Source organism: Haliaeetus albicilla, chromosome 6 (assembly GCF_947461875.1).
Source record: "Haliaeetus albicilla chromosome 6, bHalAlb1.1, whole genome shotgun sequence".
NCBI lineage: Eukaryota > Metazoa > Chordata > Aves > Accipitriformes > Accipitridae > Haliaeetus > Haliaeetus albicilla.
Window position 1 is genome coordinate 45,291,236 of NC_091488.1, and position 15,995 is coordinate 45,307,230.

The 15,995-nt window shown below is 44.7% G+C and overlaps 1 protein-coding gene across 8 annotated transcripts in view; it reads right to left on the minus strand.

Annotated features, from left to right (window-relative positions):
• Nucleotides 1-122: 122 nt before the first annotated feature.
• The window catches only part of USF3 (upstream transcription factor family member 3), a 34,763-nt gene continuing 18,890 nt past the window's right edge, over nt 123-15,995 (minus strand). For 4 of the 8 annotated variants that reach the window (XM_069785899.1, XM_069785898.1, XM_069785897.1 and 1 more), the window contains 2 exons: nt 15,294-15,390; nt 123-14,164 (listed from right to left, as the gene is read on the minus strand). In XM_069785899.1, coding sequence (XP_069642000.1) covers nt 7,695-14,164; nt 15,294-15,390 — 6,567 coding nt within the window. In that variant the 3' untranslated portion in view covers nt 123-7,694. The remainder of the gene's footprint in view (nt 14,165-15,293; nt 15,391-15,995) is intronic. The other 4 variants (XR_011325156.1, XR_011325154.1, XR_011325155.1 and 1 more) reach the window with 4 other exon arrangements.

Here is a 15,995-nt window from a genome sequence, read left to right on the forward strand (position 1 = left end):
AGAACTATGACTGTAAATTCCCAGTCTCAAAAAAAAAAAAAAGCTTTTATTTTCACCTATCCTGAAGAGTGAAATGTGTGGCTTTCTATGGGAAAAGAAGTTGTACCAACAAGAATACAGTATTCAAAGAGCATTTTTGGTTTTTTTTAATAAAATACTATCATGTTCATATCTATACAAATAATTATTACAACTATTAAACAAAGTATTACATTTAACAATAGAAATCTCAGAACTCTGAATAAGATCATGGTTTGGGATATTTACACCTGAATGCAACACATTTGTAAAAAGATGTCAAAATAAACAGAACAAGATCTTATTTACAATTGGAAGATGATGTTCCTGTTCATTCATTATAGATTTCTACTGCAGAGTTCCTTTTTTCCATTACAAAATAGTAAGGGCTTTCCACCGAGGCTGTATCCAAGTAATTTACAGCTGTATAAAACAGAAGCACAGCAGAAAACTCTGGACTGAATATAAATAATTTACACCATGGAGGGCAACAGCATATTTGATTAATCTCCTGTGGCAAAATCTGTACTTGCTGCCCTTCTCACAGTGAGTGGGCAAGAATGGGGGTACAGCCCACTGTGGGCTTGGTTGTTTCGTATTTGTGATTGCCGAAACAGCAGCGCATATTGCAAACTTGGAAACCTACTTGTAAAAATACTTTTGGTGAGGCAGAAAGAAATGCTTTTTTCTTTAAATTTATCTCATAAAAACTGGTATCAGCAAATAATAAATGGCTTCTGTGTAACGAAGCAGGGCTCGTTTGGTATTGCCATGACCAAAACCCTTTGTAAATCTTTCACCGGTTCACAGAATAACTTGCTCTCAGTATAACTAGTGGGAATAAAGTGTTGGTGCTCTGAGGTTTTAGATTTACTCTAGGGATCGCAGAGGCAGTAGGAGGTCGAAAACACCCTCACACGCAAACCTGTGTCTGCACTGGCGCTCCTGTCCATGTGGCTGCTACCCGTGCTGGATCAGTGACAGCGGGAGAAGGGAACAGCAGTAGTAGACCACTTAGGTTAGGTGATGATAAAGAATGGAGCTCCTTATATCGCTGTATCAGAAAACAACACAAATTTTGACAGATTTGGTATAAATAGATTCAAAGCTACTCTGTCTTTCCAGTCAAAGTGAGATTATTAAGAAAGTGATGAGCATGAAACTTATTTGGGGAATAGCAAAACATCACAGCTCTTAGCCCAGCTGCCTACGCTCAGTCATCCAGAAATAGCGTGAGTTTGTGACCAAGTCCTTGAGCCAGGGCTGCGTGAGTACCTCTGCATAAGGTGAGAAGAGAACAGGAGATCAGAAATAACAAAATGACCCCTTTTCTCCAGCAATGCCCTCTACAGTTGCCCTGACACGATCTGTTTCCTGCAACAGCACTACAGTCACCAACCACCGCAGCAGCAGCACAGCTTTAAAGTGCAGTAGGAAATCTGTGCAAAATTCAGGAGGCTCTGTACTAGCACAGCATGTTGGTTTTTTTTTTTTTTTTTTGTCAGAGAGGTGCTCTTCCACCTGGGCAGCAGCATAGTGACTGGAGCAGGGAGCAGGAGCTAGAAAACACATTCCAGTAAGGCTCAGCCACCAGCTCAAATCACTTCAGTTCTCAGTTTCCTTAGCTGTTCTTAAATGAGGTCCTTTCTCTCAATGAAAAGGTATATAAATGTTAATATGTTACTGTTTTATTACCTGCTTTCAACTTAGTCTGACTCTGCTCTTACTCTCCTAGGCTTCTTAAGGGATTAATCAAGGACTACAGAGACATGGGTGCGGCCCAGCCCTACACCAGTTGCTATTGTCAGAAGTCACTTAGGCCAAGCTGAAAGCCACAGCTCCACAACGCTTGTCAGCTGTGGCAGTCCCACCCTAGAGGTAGTGCCGAACCTTTCCCTTCGGCTGCTTATTTTGCTAAATTAAGCAGTACTGGGTATTTTTCCTTTCTTCAAAGCCAAAACAAAACCCCCACCTAGTCTAAGTAACCTTCAAAAAGGTATTATGGAAGAGAAAATGCCATTCTCCACATAACAAATTGCAATTAAAACCACAAAATCTTTTCCAAATATATCTTGAAAACCAAAAGAACTGTTAATTGCCAGGTAATTTTTAGGAGGAAAAGATAACAAATTGTTGCTGTTGTAGATGTTTGCTGAAGAAAATGTATTTGTTTGTCAAATTGTTATTATAACAAGTAAAACAGAATTATTTGATCTGCTGAACTTACAGAAGCTCCTTTTTCAAACTTTTTTTTTTTTCCTCCCCCAAAAAACATGTATTGAAGTAAGGTGAACCTTCCTTAAAGTCTTATCAACCTGATACCTAAACACAACAGCTTCAATGGTAGGGAAAAGGAAAAATAAAAGAAAAAAGAAAGAATGGCAAAGATGATGCAATCATTCCTCTTTGTGAGGGCAGAGCCCAAAGCCCTGGGAAAGGGCCAGTGGTCAGAAGCTGAAACAGCGACCTGTCAGTGGCACAAACTGACCTACAAAACTAAACGCAAGAAGCCTGGTCCATGTGGAACGGCAGGAGTGATTAGTTTACCAAGAGGAAAACCAAAACAATTTCATAACTAAAAACTAACCAAAATTACTTAACATCTAATTTCCCCTCTTTTGATGTGAAATATCCAGTGCATCCACTGTTCTGTCTAAAGGCATATGAGCATGAACATGCGAGAAGCTGAAATCTGTGGCAAACGCAAAAGCTGCTCTTAAGCCAGGGGACCTGCCCAGATTCAGCGTTCAAAGACCATCTTGGACAGTCAATTAGACCAAAAGACTGCACAATAGAGCCAATTTTTCTTCAATTAATTGATCTAAAAAGCCAGTCAGAAGTGTAAACAACAGAATTTGGACAAGTGCATTTATATGAAGCTCTAGCAGATACATCTGCCTACCTTTCTTTTCACAGCAGCCTTCCTGATCTCACGCCAACGCCACAGGATCATTTAGTATCACTGATGGCACATAAAAAAACCTCACACTTGTATGTGGCTGAACTTCAACAGAAATTGCCGTGTTCAAGGAGGGTAATGAAATGGTATTTCTCCATCCTGGTTGTGGCAGATTTCAGAAAAAGTCCTGAGAAGGACAACAAAGTGGCATGGCAATTAACGCAGGAATCACCGTGCCCTGTCACAACAATGCGAGGTACAAGTGTCTAGAGAAGACTGACGGTCACATGGTAATTACTTTTGAGCCACATACTGCAAAACTGTGCAGTTCCTGCAAAATTGCAATAGTCTTTGTATGACTAAAATGCCTGTGCTGTGATTACCTGCGCTACAGGTATCCTGTGAACAAGGTCGCTATTCTTGGTCGTCTTTGTAAACAGAACAGGGGCACGTGAAAGTTAGTGACACTGCCTCTTCAGAAAATGATGTAAAACATTTTTAAAAAAAAAAAAAGCCAGAATCACAGCTGACATATTCTACTGTGAATACTCAGGATTGCATTTAACCTCGATATACTACCAGTGAAATTAACAGTGAAATCAATATGAAGGAATAAATATATAGAATAGAATAGAACAGAATAGACTATTTCAGTTGGGAGGGACCTACAACGATCATCTAATCCAACTGCCTGACCACTTCAGGACTGACCAAAAGTTAAAGCATGTTGTTAAGAGCATTGTCCAAATGCCTCCCAAACACTGACAGGCCTGGGGCATCGACCGCCTCTCTAGGAAGCCTGTTCCAGTGTCTGACCACCCTCTCGGTACAGAAATGCTTCCTGATGTCCAGTCCAAACCTCCCCCGGCGCAGCTTTGAACCATTCCCACGAGTCCTACCCGTGGATCCCAGGGAGAAGAGCTCGGCACCTCCCTCTCCACTCCCCCTCCCCGGGAAGCTGTAGGGAGCCGTGAGGTCACCCCTCAGCCTCCTCTCCTCCAAACTCGACAGGCCCAGAGTCCTCAGCTGCTCCTCAGAGGACATGCCTTCCAGCCCTCTCACCAGCTTTGTTGCCCTCCTCTGGATGCATTCAAGGACCTTCACGTCCTTCTTAAACTGCGCGGCCCAGAACGGCACACAGCCCTCAAGGTGAGGCTGCACCAACGCCGCATACAGCGGGATCATCCCCTCTGGAGCGGCTGGTCAGGCTGTGGTTGATGCCCCCCGGGGTGCAGGTTGCCCTTTTGGCTCCCAGGGCACACGCTGCTGGCTCGCATTGAGCCTGCTGTCGACCAGCCCCCCCCAGATCCCTTTCTGCAGAGCTGCTCTCCAGCCACTCCTCTCCCAATTTACACTTGTGCCCGGCGTTACACCGTCCCAGGTGCAGAATCCGGCATTTGGACTTGTTAAATTTCATTCCGTTAATGATAGCCCAATGCTCCAATCTATCTAGATCCCTCTGCAAGGCCTCTTGTCCCTCCAGAGAGTCAACAGCATCTCCCAGTTTGGTATCATCAGCAAACTTGCAAATGGCGCATTCAACTCCTGCATCCAGATCGGTGATAAACAGTTTGAAGAGAACTGGCCCTAGAATTGAACCCTGAGGAACACTGCTGGTGACAGGTCACCAGCCAGACGTAGCCCCATTCCCTACAACCCCTTGAGCTCTGCCCTTCAGTCCGTTCTTCACCCAGCACACCGTCAACCTGCTCATCCCACAGCTGGACAGCTTGTCCAGAAGGATGCTGTGAGGGACAGTATCAAAAGCCTTACTAAAATCCAGAAAAAACTAACATCCACCACCTTCCCTTCATCCGTTAGGCGGGTGACCCTAACACAGAAGGATATCAAATGAGTTAAACAGGACTTTCCCTTTGTGAACCCACGCTGACTGTGCCTGATGATTGCGTTGTTCTTTAAATGCCTTTCGATAGTACCCAGTATAATCTTCTCCATAATTTCTCCAGGAATTGAGGTTAGACTAACAGGTCTGTAGCTCCCTGGGCTCTTCCCTCACATCCTTCTTGTAAATTGGAATAACACTGGCGAGCTTCCACTCAGCAGGGACCTCCCTGGACTCCCAAGACCTTTGGTAGATGATCAAGAGGGGTCTTGCCATAACATCCCCTAGCTCCTTCAGTGCTCTGGGATAAATCCCATCTGTCCCCATGGACTTGTGAACGTTCAGCTGTTGCAACTGGCCTGTGTCAGTTTACAAGCTCACTCCTGTTTTCAAAGACATCATGAAGTAGCTTAGATTTCCCAGCAGAGGAAACTAATGTGGTACTATGTGAATGCCTGGAATGATGAGCAGGACTAACTTCTTTATATAAAAGTCCTTAAAGCCAGGGCTTAATTCTTCACTACTTTGTCTTGAAAGCCAAATACACCATTGCACACACAATGCCATTTAAAGAGACCAAGAATGGTGGTTTTGCTTCCCTCCGAAAGGTCTAGACGAGTATATAACACACAGCGCAGCTGCCGCTTCAATACCCCTGTCTTTATCATCCGCAACCCACGGAGCCACTCATCGTTATGGAACTCATTTCACCACCTGAGGGATCTACCGAGTTAGGGAGATCAATTTGATGTTGAGGACTGACCATCATTCCTAACCCTCCTGCTCTGCACAGGCCAGTTGCTGCCACTAGGTCAGTAACTACACTTGGCGGCCCATTTCACAGTCGAACTCAAGACAAGATGCCTTGCTGTGAAGTGAATTAAATATTCAATCTATTTTTGTTAAGAAACACAGAGAACTGATGCACCACTTAGACTTAGTGTCCTAAGATAAGCTCCATCTGAATTAAAAAGTGATTCCCAATGAGAATCAGAACCATTTCACTTAACTTTGCAGAAAAACATCAGACCTCAGGTTACAAGAGCGGAGACACTGTCAGGATGGACTACAGACACAGCCCAATTATTTTTTATGCTAAAGCCTCTTTAATTTCCTGGATTGGCGTAAACGGACTTAGCAAAATGAGGCCTGGGCAGTCAAGCTGTGGAAAAGCCTTTCAGGTCCCTCTTTGTGGGTCCTGTTCTTGGAGATGGAGGAGTATCTTTCTTTCTACCTTTCAAAATTAAAAAAATAAATAAATAATAAAAAAAAATCCCAGGGAGTCTGCTCCTCTGCCCCCCCCCCCTCCCCCGAAGAGGCATTGGTGAAGAACCTGTGACAGGTCCCAGGAGCAGCAAGACGACACACTGGTGGGCAACACACAAGTGTTTCAAGCTTGCCCTGCCCAGAGAAGAGGCCCCAGAGCAGTTTTTGCCACTCCCTGGCTGGTAGGGGGAGGACTGCATACAAGGAAACCTGAAGTTACTCTGTTATTTGAAGAACCAAAACCAGAATGGTATTTCTAAGCACATAAAAATAAAAAAGACAAATATTTCTGCCTTGTTTGACGAAAAAGCACACTGTAGAGCCATTAAATAAATAAAACTTACCTAGCTCTTCCCTTTCCTTTAAAAGAAACGGGACCGAAATTTGTGAAAGTACTGGAGGCTCAGCCAGCGCACGCACATTCACTCCATCTCTCACGCACATACAAGCGCATCCGCCTTCCTCGTGGTGCTCAAATCACAATGTCTTCCCGGTACGCAGCGTTTCAGTCTTGACACGTTCACGTTCCTCCTTCTACCACAATCATACGGGTTTAGACAAAAGGTGCATTCAAGTGCAGAGTACTGATATTAACGCGGGCCCAGATCCTGTCAGCAACGTTAAGTAAAAACTATGCCCCCAGGGTTCCCTGCTCATTTTGCAGGATGCTACAGGCTCAGTTCTCCTCCCATGTGCTGCCTGGTACAACAAAAGGCTGTCACTCACAGAAACCAGAAAGCTGGTGTTTGAGCGTGGGCCAAAGAAAAGGAGAGGGGGGGAAAAAGACATTAAGAAGGTGCTAAACAAGGTACAAAACCCACCCTGAGGTAACTTGCAGCATACGAACAATGAAATGGCAACAAATAGGACTGCTGTCTCCGCTGACTGCACCAGAAAGAGTCATAAGCTACATTAAAATGTTGACCACGTTCAGCGGTAATGGAAGCCATTGTTAAAACAGATCCAAACAAATTCTTCTTAGAAACAGTAAGTCATGGGTTAAAGAAATCTGAATTTTCTAAACCAGTATTTTTAATTGCTGACCATGGAAACACATAGTTATTTTTGCCAGGTAAAGTCAGCCTCAAGTCAAGTGCATGTGACAAGCTTCAAACAGACAAAAGCTGCAACAACAAATGCCTTTATCAATTAATGCTGCGTTAGCACAGACTTGACTTGTGTTGAGGCTCCTGAAGATATTTTACAAAGGAAAAAGAGAAACCCAAGCCACTTCAAGTTCATCTGTAGTTTCAGGAAAACGCACCAGAAAAGAAACAAAATCTGTAGCGTTTATTTCCTGTCTCCCATACGGATGCTCTCACTCCTTTCTTTACATCCACGTATTACTGAGGGTGGCCCTTACCCTGGAACAATCGGACATCAAACTTGATTGTTGGAAAATCAACAACCAGTATTTGCACAGCTCTCAATGTTGCATCCTTACTGTTTACTAGTAAGTAAGCATTGCTATAGGCACTGGTGCTTTAAAGTTAGTAAGGTGGATGGAAATACAGTGTGTATATAAATACGGAAAGTACCCATATACATACATTTAGGCAAACAAACAGTGATGCTATGAATGGTCTCTTCAGGGATGCCAGTAAGATCCACTTTTTTCTTCTTAAATATATAAACAGCGCATCAGTCTAGAAGTCAGTCTATCAGTTTTCATACAGCTGAGCTGCAGTCATGACCTAGAATATGGCTTATATTGTGGGCAGGTCGGTTTGAGGACTGCTTGGAAGAATCGGAAGCAGATGTGTTTGCAATGGAGAGCAAAGGCGACATTGCTGAACCATCTGGAGGAAGAGCTGTGGCTATTTCTGGAAACAAAGATGTTAAGTTAAAATTGGATAAGTGCGACGTGTTGGTCATGTGCATTGGCGGCATATCCGGAAGCAAAGGAAAACTTGGCTGAGCAAAACCAACAGGCCTGGGAGGAGACAGAATGGATCCAAATCGATTGTTTAAACTTCCACTACTCGGCTTCTCCGTGCTTGGGTTAGGAAACATTTGATTGGGAAAGTAAGGGATAGAAATGTCGTTGGAAAGGGTAGGGTGGGCAGGCGAGTAAGGTGGGTAGAAGGATGGCAGCGTATTCTGAGGATCAACTGGGATTAGAGCTGGCGTTCGAGTGGCACTAGGCTGAGTGACTGGTGGGATGAAAGAGGCATTGGCATTTATCGGTGGATTCATGCCACCCTCTGGAATAAAAGGGAATCCAAAATTCTGAGAGAGAGTATGTTGGTCAGGGGCCGCATTATCGTTAGACACTTGAGGGCCATCAGACATAAATCGGACAATGCTTCCTCTTTTTTCTATCGCAGACTGCTGGCGCCCAAGGATCATACTGCCGCTGGTAGACAGGGGAAGATGGGGAAGACTAGGGTCAAAGACGTTTCCATGTCTTTGATTTCCAGATCGATTCCTTTCGGGCTGACGTATTTTAGAACCTCCATTATCTTGCAGAGGATGCCTCGACCGCTGAGTAACTGAAGAATTTGGCTGACGAACAGAAGGTTGCCCTTGCTCACCATTTCCATGAGAAACTGCAGGGTGAGGATGTGTTGGCCTCACGACTCCATGCATGTTGCTAGAAACAGGCGTATTCATGTGGCTCTTGGTTCCATGACTGTCCGTCATCCTCATGGGATTGGACTTCTGCACAGAGATGTTTGGGCTTGTGTTGCGACCCTGAATATCTCCCGAGGAAGAAGAACTCGAAAAAGGAATATTCAAAGAACTGTTCCTTGTGTTAATTGCGCCAATAGACATGTCACAGCTCTCCCTACTCTGGCCGTCACCATCTCTTCGGATGTGGACGCTCTCCCGTGCTGGGGGACAGTTGTACTCAATTGTGGAGGAGGCGCCGCACTGTGTGTTCCTTTGATGTTCTGGGATTGATCTTTGGCTTCCACTAACTTGATCTCCAAGGTGAGGGGCAAGTAAACTCTGCATAAAACTTTGGTGGCACGTGTTTTCATTTTCCCTTGATGGCAGGGCATTTCCTGTTGGAATACCCTGTACTGGCTGGTACGGCAATCTCTTCTGTCTCTCTATGGATGGCCCAGGATTTTGACCGATTCGAAACACTTGCGACTGCATGCCCCTGAGGGATGACACAGAATTACCAATTTCACTGTTTCTCGAAGCCTGTACATCAAAATTGCCCGTCGGTTGCTGATTGGGTCCAGCTGGCTTGAATGTTTGACAATCAGAAAGCCGCTGCACATCTGAGCCAACTGTATGGTCGACAGATAAGCGGCCCTGCATATTATGAATCACCAACCCTTTATTTCTAGGAACATCAAGATAGCTTCTCATTTCAAGCTGGTCAGAAACCCTAGGGCCTTGGAGAGATATTCCTATTCTCTGTTCTGAATTAGAGGGTGTCTTCCCAATGAGCGCCTCAGCAGAGTAGCTGGAAACTCTATTTCTTTCCTGCCTATGCGGGGTGCATGTCATATCTGAGGGTCTGGTTACGATACTTGCCTGGGACACCATTTGCTGCTCTAAGCCCCTTGAGGTCATAAGTCTCTGCATCTGATTGTGCCCTGACACGTGTTCAGAAGCTGAACCTTGCTGTCTGCTGCTAACATCTTGTTGCTGTTGATGCATAATATCCTGATTTATATGGCTCTGAGGGTGGTTATGATGGTTTCTGCTTGTTGCAGGATTTTCACAGTTCTTTTCAGGCTGGGAAGCTCCAAAGTGCTGCTGCATCTGCTGCTGCATTTGCTGGTGGTGAGGATGAGGCTGACCACCTTTTTGCCGTGTTTGATCACTTCCGTGGTGTTTTTGCTGTAGAGAAAGTTGTGTGGCTTGTGTTCCCTGGATGAGATTTCGTTTCTTTTGCATCTGCACCTCCTGCTGTATTGTTCGCTGTTGGTGGACACTGTGGGGTTGAGAGTGGACTGAGTTTTCCCCGTGAGTGACATGGTGCTGCAGCTGATACAAGTGGTGCCTTTCTCTTAACTGACCAGCCTGCTGTTGCTTTAAGTATGGATGATTACTGTGAAGGTGAGATATGCCTGGAGCAGGAACATGTTGAATCGGCTGCAAGTGCTGCCCTGCCTGGCCTTGCTGCTCTGAAATTGAGGGCTGAGAACCGCACTGAACTTCAGTTTGTCTCAAAGCTGGCGTTACAAAATTGCTGTTGGATGGGAATAACCTACTGAGGCCATCGGTGTGCCCTTGATTGCTCACTGATGCCACTGAATTGGACGAATTAGGAGGAATCTGATTGACTAGCATCTGTGTTTGATCAGCAATACTCTCCGGCGTTCGGTTCATCAGCGCCATCCCTTCGAGCCTTATGGGTGTTGTCTGGCACTGCTTTTGCCTCTTTGCTGTAGAAAGCAGAAGGTCGTCTTGAACAGCCCGCTTGGCAGAGTCTTTGCGACCTTCGTGATTTTGCTGCTTTAAGTGCGATTCCTGCAGCTGGGTAGCCTGCATGGTGCTTGCCCTAATAGCATTCAGTTGTTCCTGAGCATATTCACTCATCATAGTGGGTCCTGGAGACTGATTGACATACGTGCTAGATGGGAGGGAGAGGCTCACCGTTGCAGGGACACTTGCTGGCTCTGAAGACTGGGATAAACTCGAGCAGCTCACAAGGGGATGGACAATGCGACTCTGGTGTATTAGATTATTCACGCTTAAACTGGTTATGCTTGGTGACTGGGAAGCAGAAATCTGCAAAGAAGCGTTTGAGGTTTCCGCACCTCCTACAGAGCAGCTTGGCTTTTCAACCTGTCTATCGACGTTTGTCTGTACTGTATCTTGAGCACCGAATTTGTTTGGTGCCGCTTCCAATGGCCCTGCATTGTTTTCTTTCACCGGTTGAGGTTTAAAAGGCTGTTGCTCTCTCTCCAAAGGTGCAACCTCAGTTGACTTCGAGATGGCATCCCTCATGTTAACCTGTATTCCTCCTCCACCTTTCTCAAGGTTTTCCTGGTCAAAAATAGCTCTCGCTGCAAGAGCTACAATGTCGGTCTGTTCTGAAAATGTGCAGCTGTTACAGGTACTGGTTGAGGTGCTGCTAGTAACATCTTCTCTGGTGGTATCTGGCAACATAGATGCAACTGAGAATCCTCGACTGCTGCCAGAGCTAGTTGACATCGGGGAGTCTGCCTGCCTGCTAGCGATAAGGGAAGCACTGACTACTTCCTGATCGGAAATGCAGGAGTGATGCTGGGAGAGAGTATCACCTTCCGTGTTCATTAGCAAGAGTTCCTGCTTCTCAGGCAAATCAACATTTGATTCTGCTGATTTAGAGTTTTCCATGGGAAAATTAGAATGCTCCCCCTGAACGGTAAACGAAGAGGTTTTTTCCACAGCTGTTCTTTCTTTCGTGAGATCAGACAGCATTTTGGTTAGACCCTGTCCTTCCAACAAGTCCGCATCTTGCATTACCACTGAGGAATCCTGCGCAACGTTGCAGGACTCCGAAATCGTTCCTGCCTTGGAAGCACGACCTGCTGTGCTGCTGTGTGCTGCTGATGTCCCAGCAACCTGAGAATGTGTCACATGTGCTTCGGTACGAGAGGACGTTAAGGTGTGGGGGGGTTCACAGGGTTTGGGAGATTCTGACAAGGCAGGGCCGGTTGGTGGATGGTTCTGAGACCCACAAGCCTGCTGGCGAGGAGCAGCATCTTTGGCAGTCGGCGGGACGAGCGCTGGCTGCTCTGACACCACGGATGCCAGCGGCGAGGAAGCGGGTGCCTCTGCCGAGCTCGGTTCGGGGACGGAGCAGGTTTTGGCTGCCTGTTCAGAGCTCGCAGTCTCTTTGGGATGACAGTCAGAAGCACTGACGCCACTCGATGCTGCCACACTGCTCGCCTGTGACGTCGTTAAAGCTTGCGGTACTGCTGGAGCGTTTTCAAGCAGCCCCTCGCCGCTTGAATGCTTTGCCGCTGTTTCCACGGGAGGACAGTCCGCCTTCCCTGCGTCTTTGCAAGGAACTGCTGGGCAGGACACTTTACTGTTGACTGCCTGGTGTTTCTTTGTACTTGGCTTTTTATTTGTCCTTTTTGATTTTGCATTGGATGGCAAGCCAGCAGCCGCTTTTTTGGGGGAAGCATTTATTGAATTAGATGCACTAGTTAATACTGAAACCTCCGCGGGTACTGACGATGCCACAGAAGTTGGTAATGACACACAGTTAACTGTGGCAATCTGGTTATTGACAGTTGTGGGATTGGTAGGGTGGCCGAGAGACAAGTGTAAGCAGCTCTGTCCAGCCATTTGCGATATGCTTTGATTGAGGTTAGCTAAAGCACCAAATGTATTGAGGGCAACATTGGTATTTGGATCTTCGCTGGTGGTGGGTTGAATAATTTGCATAGGGGCTTGATTTGAAGCTCCAGATGTAGACATCACAGGCTGCAATGCAAAAAGCTGCCCATTTAATGAGATAGTTTGAGGATGCTGTTGATTGGACATTGTAACTGAAAACGTTTGCGTAGAGCTAGAAGATGTCAAAGAAGATGGTCTCGGTAATATATGGACAAGGTGTTTCCCTCCAAAAGTCTGTGGAAGAGAGGCATTTTGTACGGAGCTGCTAGAGTTCGCGATTGCAGTCGGCCCATTCACGGGAACTCTTACAGAAGCAGAAGGCTGAGCGGAGAGGAGGGGAAGAGGATTCTGATTAGCAGCTTGTATAATTACAATTTGCTGACTAACATTCTGGCTGGGAACTTCCGCTCTCACAATCGGAGGGCACGGAGCGGGGTTTGGAGGCTGGAGAATGATGACGTTCTGGTTAGCTGGTGCTCCTGTAACAGCGGACGCGACTGGCTGAGCCATCTGAATCACCTGCATAGCTGAATTTAATGGAAGGATATTTCCTGCAGCCTGAGTTTTAACCTGTGGCTGGCTGATTAATGGCTGCATAGGTAAGGGTGGGCAGGAGGGTAAGGTAACCACAATCTGTTCAGCTGCCTGGCCATCCCCCGGCAGAGAAGTATTCAAACTGATACTTGTAGTCAAAGGCCTGCTATGAGCAGAAGATACAGTACCAGCACCATTAACTGGCTCGTTTAATAGTGCAGTCATTATACCGGATGGTGTTTGGCTTAGTGGCTGAACAGTATTTCCCGCTAGCTGCAAAGTTGTCCATGTGGTCTGTGTGTTCCCAGCTGAAGGCATCCGTGTAAGGCTACTCATATTTTTCAAGTCTGAAGTGCCAACACCTGAAGAGCCTGAAAAAGTCCAGCAGTTCTCTAAGGGACTGGCAGGCAGAGTGCTTACTGCCGTCACAGCCTTAACTCCTTCTGCTGCAGAAGACACAGGCATTCCAGCACTACTTACTAAGTCTGTACTTTTGAGGACATTTACAGAGGAAAAACTCTCTGCAGTAGACAGTCTCACAGATGGCACACAAGCTGTGTCCGTGGTCGAAATGACACAGCTTTCCTGAAGGTCACTCCTTGAACTGTGTGTATTTGAGCAAGTTGCATTCACCTGTTGAACTTGGGAGGCTTCCGTGGAGGCACTGGAAGGAAGGCTGATTCCCTGCAGGAGTGTTTTCTTTGTTAATTTAGTGCCCTCATCATCGTTTTTCCTTTTGGGCAGATTTTGATCATTCTGTGGTGCATTATTTGAAGAACACTGCAGTTCCTGTTCTGTTCCAGATAGAGATGCGCTCTGCGAGCTGGCAGTAGCAGCAGCAAGCACGCCTCGCTCGTTCTCCGGGGTGGAAAGCTCAAGAACGTTTCCTGCTGGAGCTGTCTGAGCAGATGCCAGTGGAGAAACTGTAGTTTGCGACCATGGCTTGTTTTCTGTGGGGTAAATACCAGAAATCGTCACAGGAGTCACTAGGTTGCAAGTTCTCTGGACTGGCACAACATTGGCTGTTTGCTTTTGTAAATTATGACCAACATTAAATGTTATTCCCTGGACAGATGCTCCCTGGTTATTTCCGTTGGGTTGACTCCCATTTGAATAGACAATGATGTTCTTTTGAACCTGATCACTGGGAATAACAACCGAGACTTTTGCATTCTTGAGATTTCCCTTCCAGTGGATTGTAGGGTCATCATACAGGCAAATATCATTTGCTTTCAGTAGTTCGATGTATCTCCCGTTTTCCTTTTGCAGTTCATCCAACTGTTTCCGGAGTTTTTTTATCTCTTCAGCTACAAAACAGTGAGAGCACTCCATTACATTGGCACTAGCACAAATACTAGGTAATGTTCCCACATGACTTGGAGAGTAAATACTATGCAGTATTGAAATAAATTGTTAATAATGTATGCTCTCCTAAAATGGTTAACATAACATAACTGAAGACTCTCCTCCTGATAAGGCTCTCTACTGAGCAGGAAAGTGAATGAACTTCACAGACTATTCTGTTACCAAAAGCAGGATATGTCAAATTATTTAGTTAGAAATAACATCAGGACTAACTTAGATGAAACTGAACACCAATCAAACTGTTTAATTACCGGAGGAAATACAAGCACATTAATTTATCTTTTTCTTTCCCCTGCTCCTTTGCAAAGACTAAAACTGTTTTTATTTAATTGATAATCTCATGGCTTTCCAGGACAATTAAGTTTCATTACATCTAAAAATGATATGCAAAATTAAATACAAAGCACTTATGTAAAGCCATAAAAAATGGCAATACACTTGGAGACTGCTCACCTAACTAGGAAAATCACCTAGGTTTTTCAAACCCAATTACATCAACAAGATAAAAATAAACTATTTAGAATTCCATTCTATGGGTAGAAATAAAAATCACAAACCGCAACATTAGCTCTGAGAGTATTTCTGTCATACCTCCATCACTGTATTTTTACGCATCTGTTCAAGAAGACCTTATATGATGCATTATATTTTTATAAAATAGGCTGTTATCACTGCAGCATTTGAAAGGAAAAAAAAAGCTCTATGCATGAAGGAAACTCTGTGTTTTCAATGAAAAAAATTGAACACTGAAGTTTGTCAGAAATCATTCTGGTCACTACAGTAGAATAAATCAGGACGGAATCTATTAAATTGTGTTGCATCACCTATAAGCTCTGTAATTACTTTGCATCACAATGCGATTGCTTCATTATCTCATAACTATGTGCAAGAACACTTGGGCATTCTCTTGGCTTCTTGTTTCAATATAAGCAGCTCTATTTTTCCTGTATGTGCATAATGTTTTGGGATTCCCAAGTTTGTCAATCCAGGCTTTGTTGTCAGTCAGTACTAACAGACGCAGTGGAAGTGAGTGACAGAAATTCTAGAGCCTCCAGCAGCATCTGTACTTACCCTGTTCATTGTTCCCTCCATTTAACAGGAGTTCATCATTCTGTCTTTTCATTTCTGTTATATACTTAAAGGCCTGATCCAGGATCATGTTCTTGCTCTTTAAAAGAAAACATATATATAAAATTAGGAGAAAGGTCTATCATTGGTAGATCCATTAATGATGAGATTGCACTTGCTCCAAGAGGTCTCTACCTTAAAAATGTGCTAACCCAAATGATTCTCTGAATATTGTTGGGTGGGGGTTTTTTTGTTTTGGTTTGGTTTTTTTGTGTGTGTAGGTTTTTTAGGTTTTTTTTTAGATGAACCACAGGTTTCATGAGTGATATTGACCCTAAAATGCCACGAGTTTTTACAGAATAACATTTTCAGTGCTGCAACTGACATTTTCCGATGCCTGAAGCTAGATACTAAGGCCATGGAACCCGAACAGCAAGCATAATTTCTTGCTGAGCAGCCTAATAAACATATACATCACATGAAACCTCCAGGATACTGCCTTGTAAATATTTTATTAGGAAAGAAACAAACATGGAACAATTATCCAGGGAGGTGTATGCATAATTTTGAAAGTAACATGCTGGAGAATATGGGAAGAGAAAATATGCCATAACCCCTCCACCATCTTCCTTTTATGAAACTGTGCCTATTCTGCCTGCAAAACCCCTTGTTCACTTCCTAATTTCTTCTTCTACTGTTCTGTAG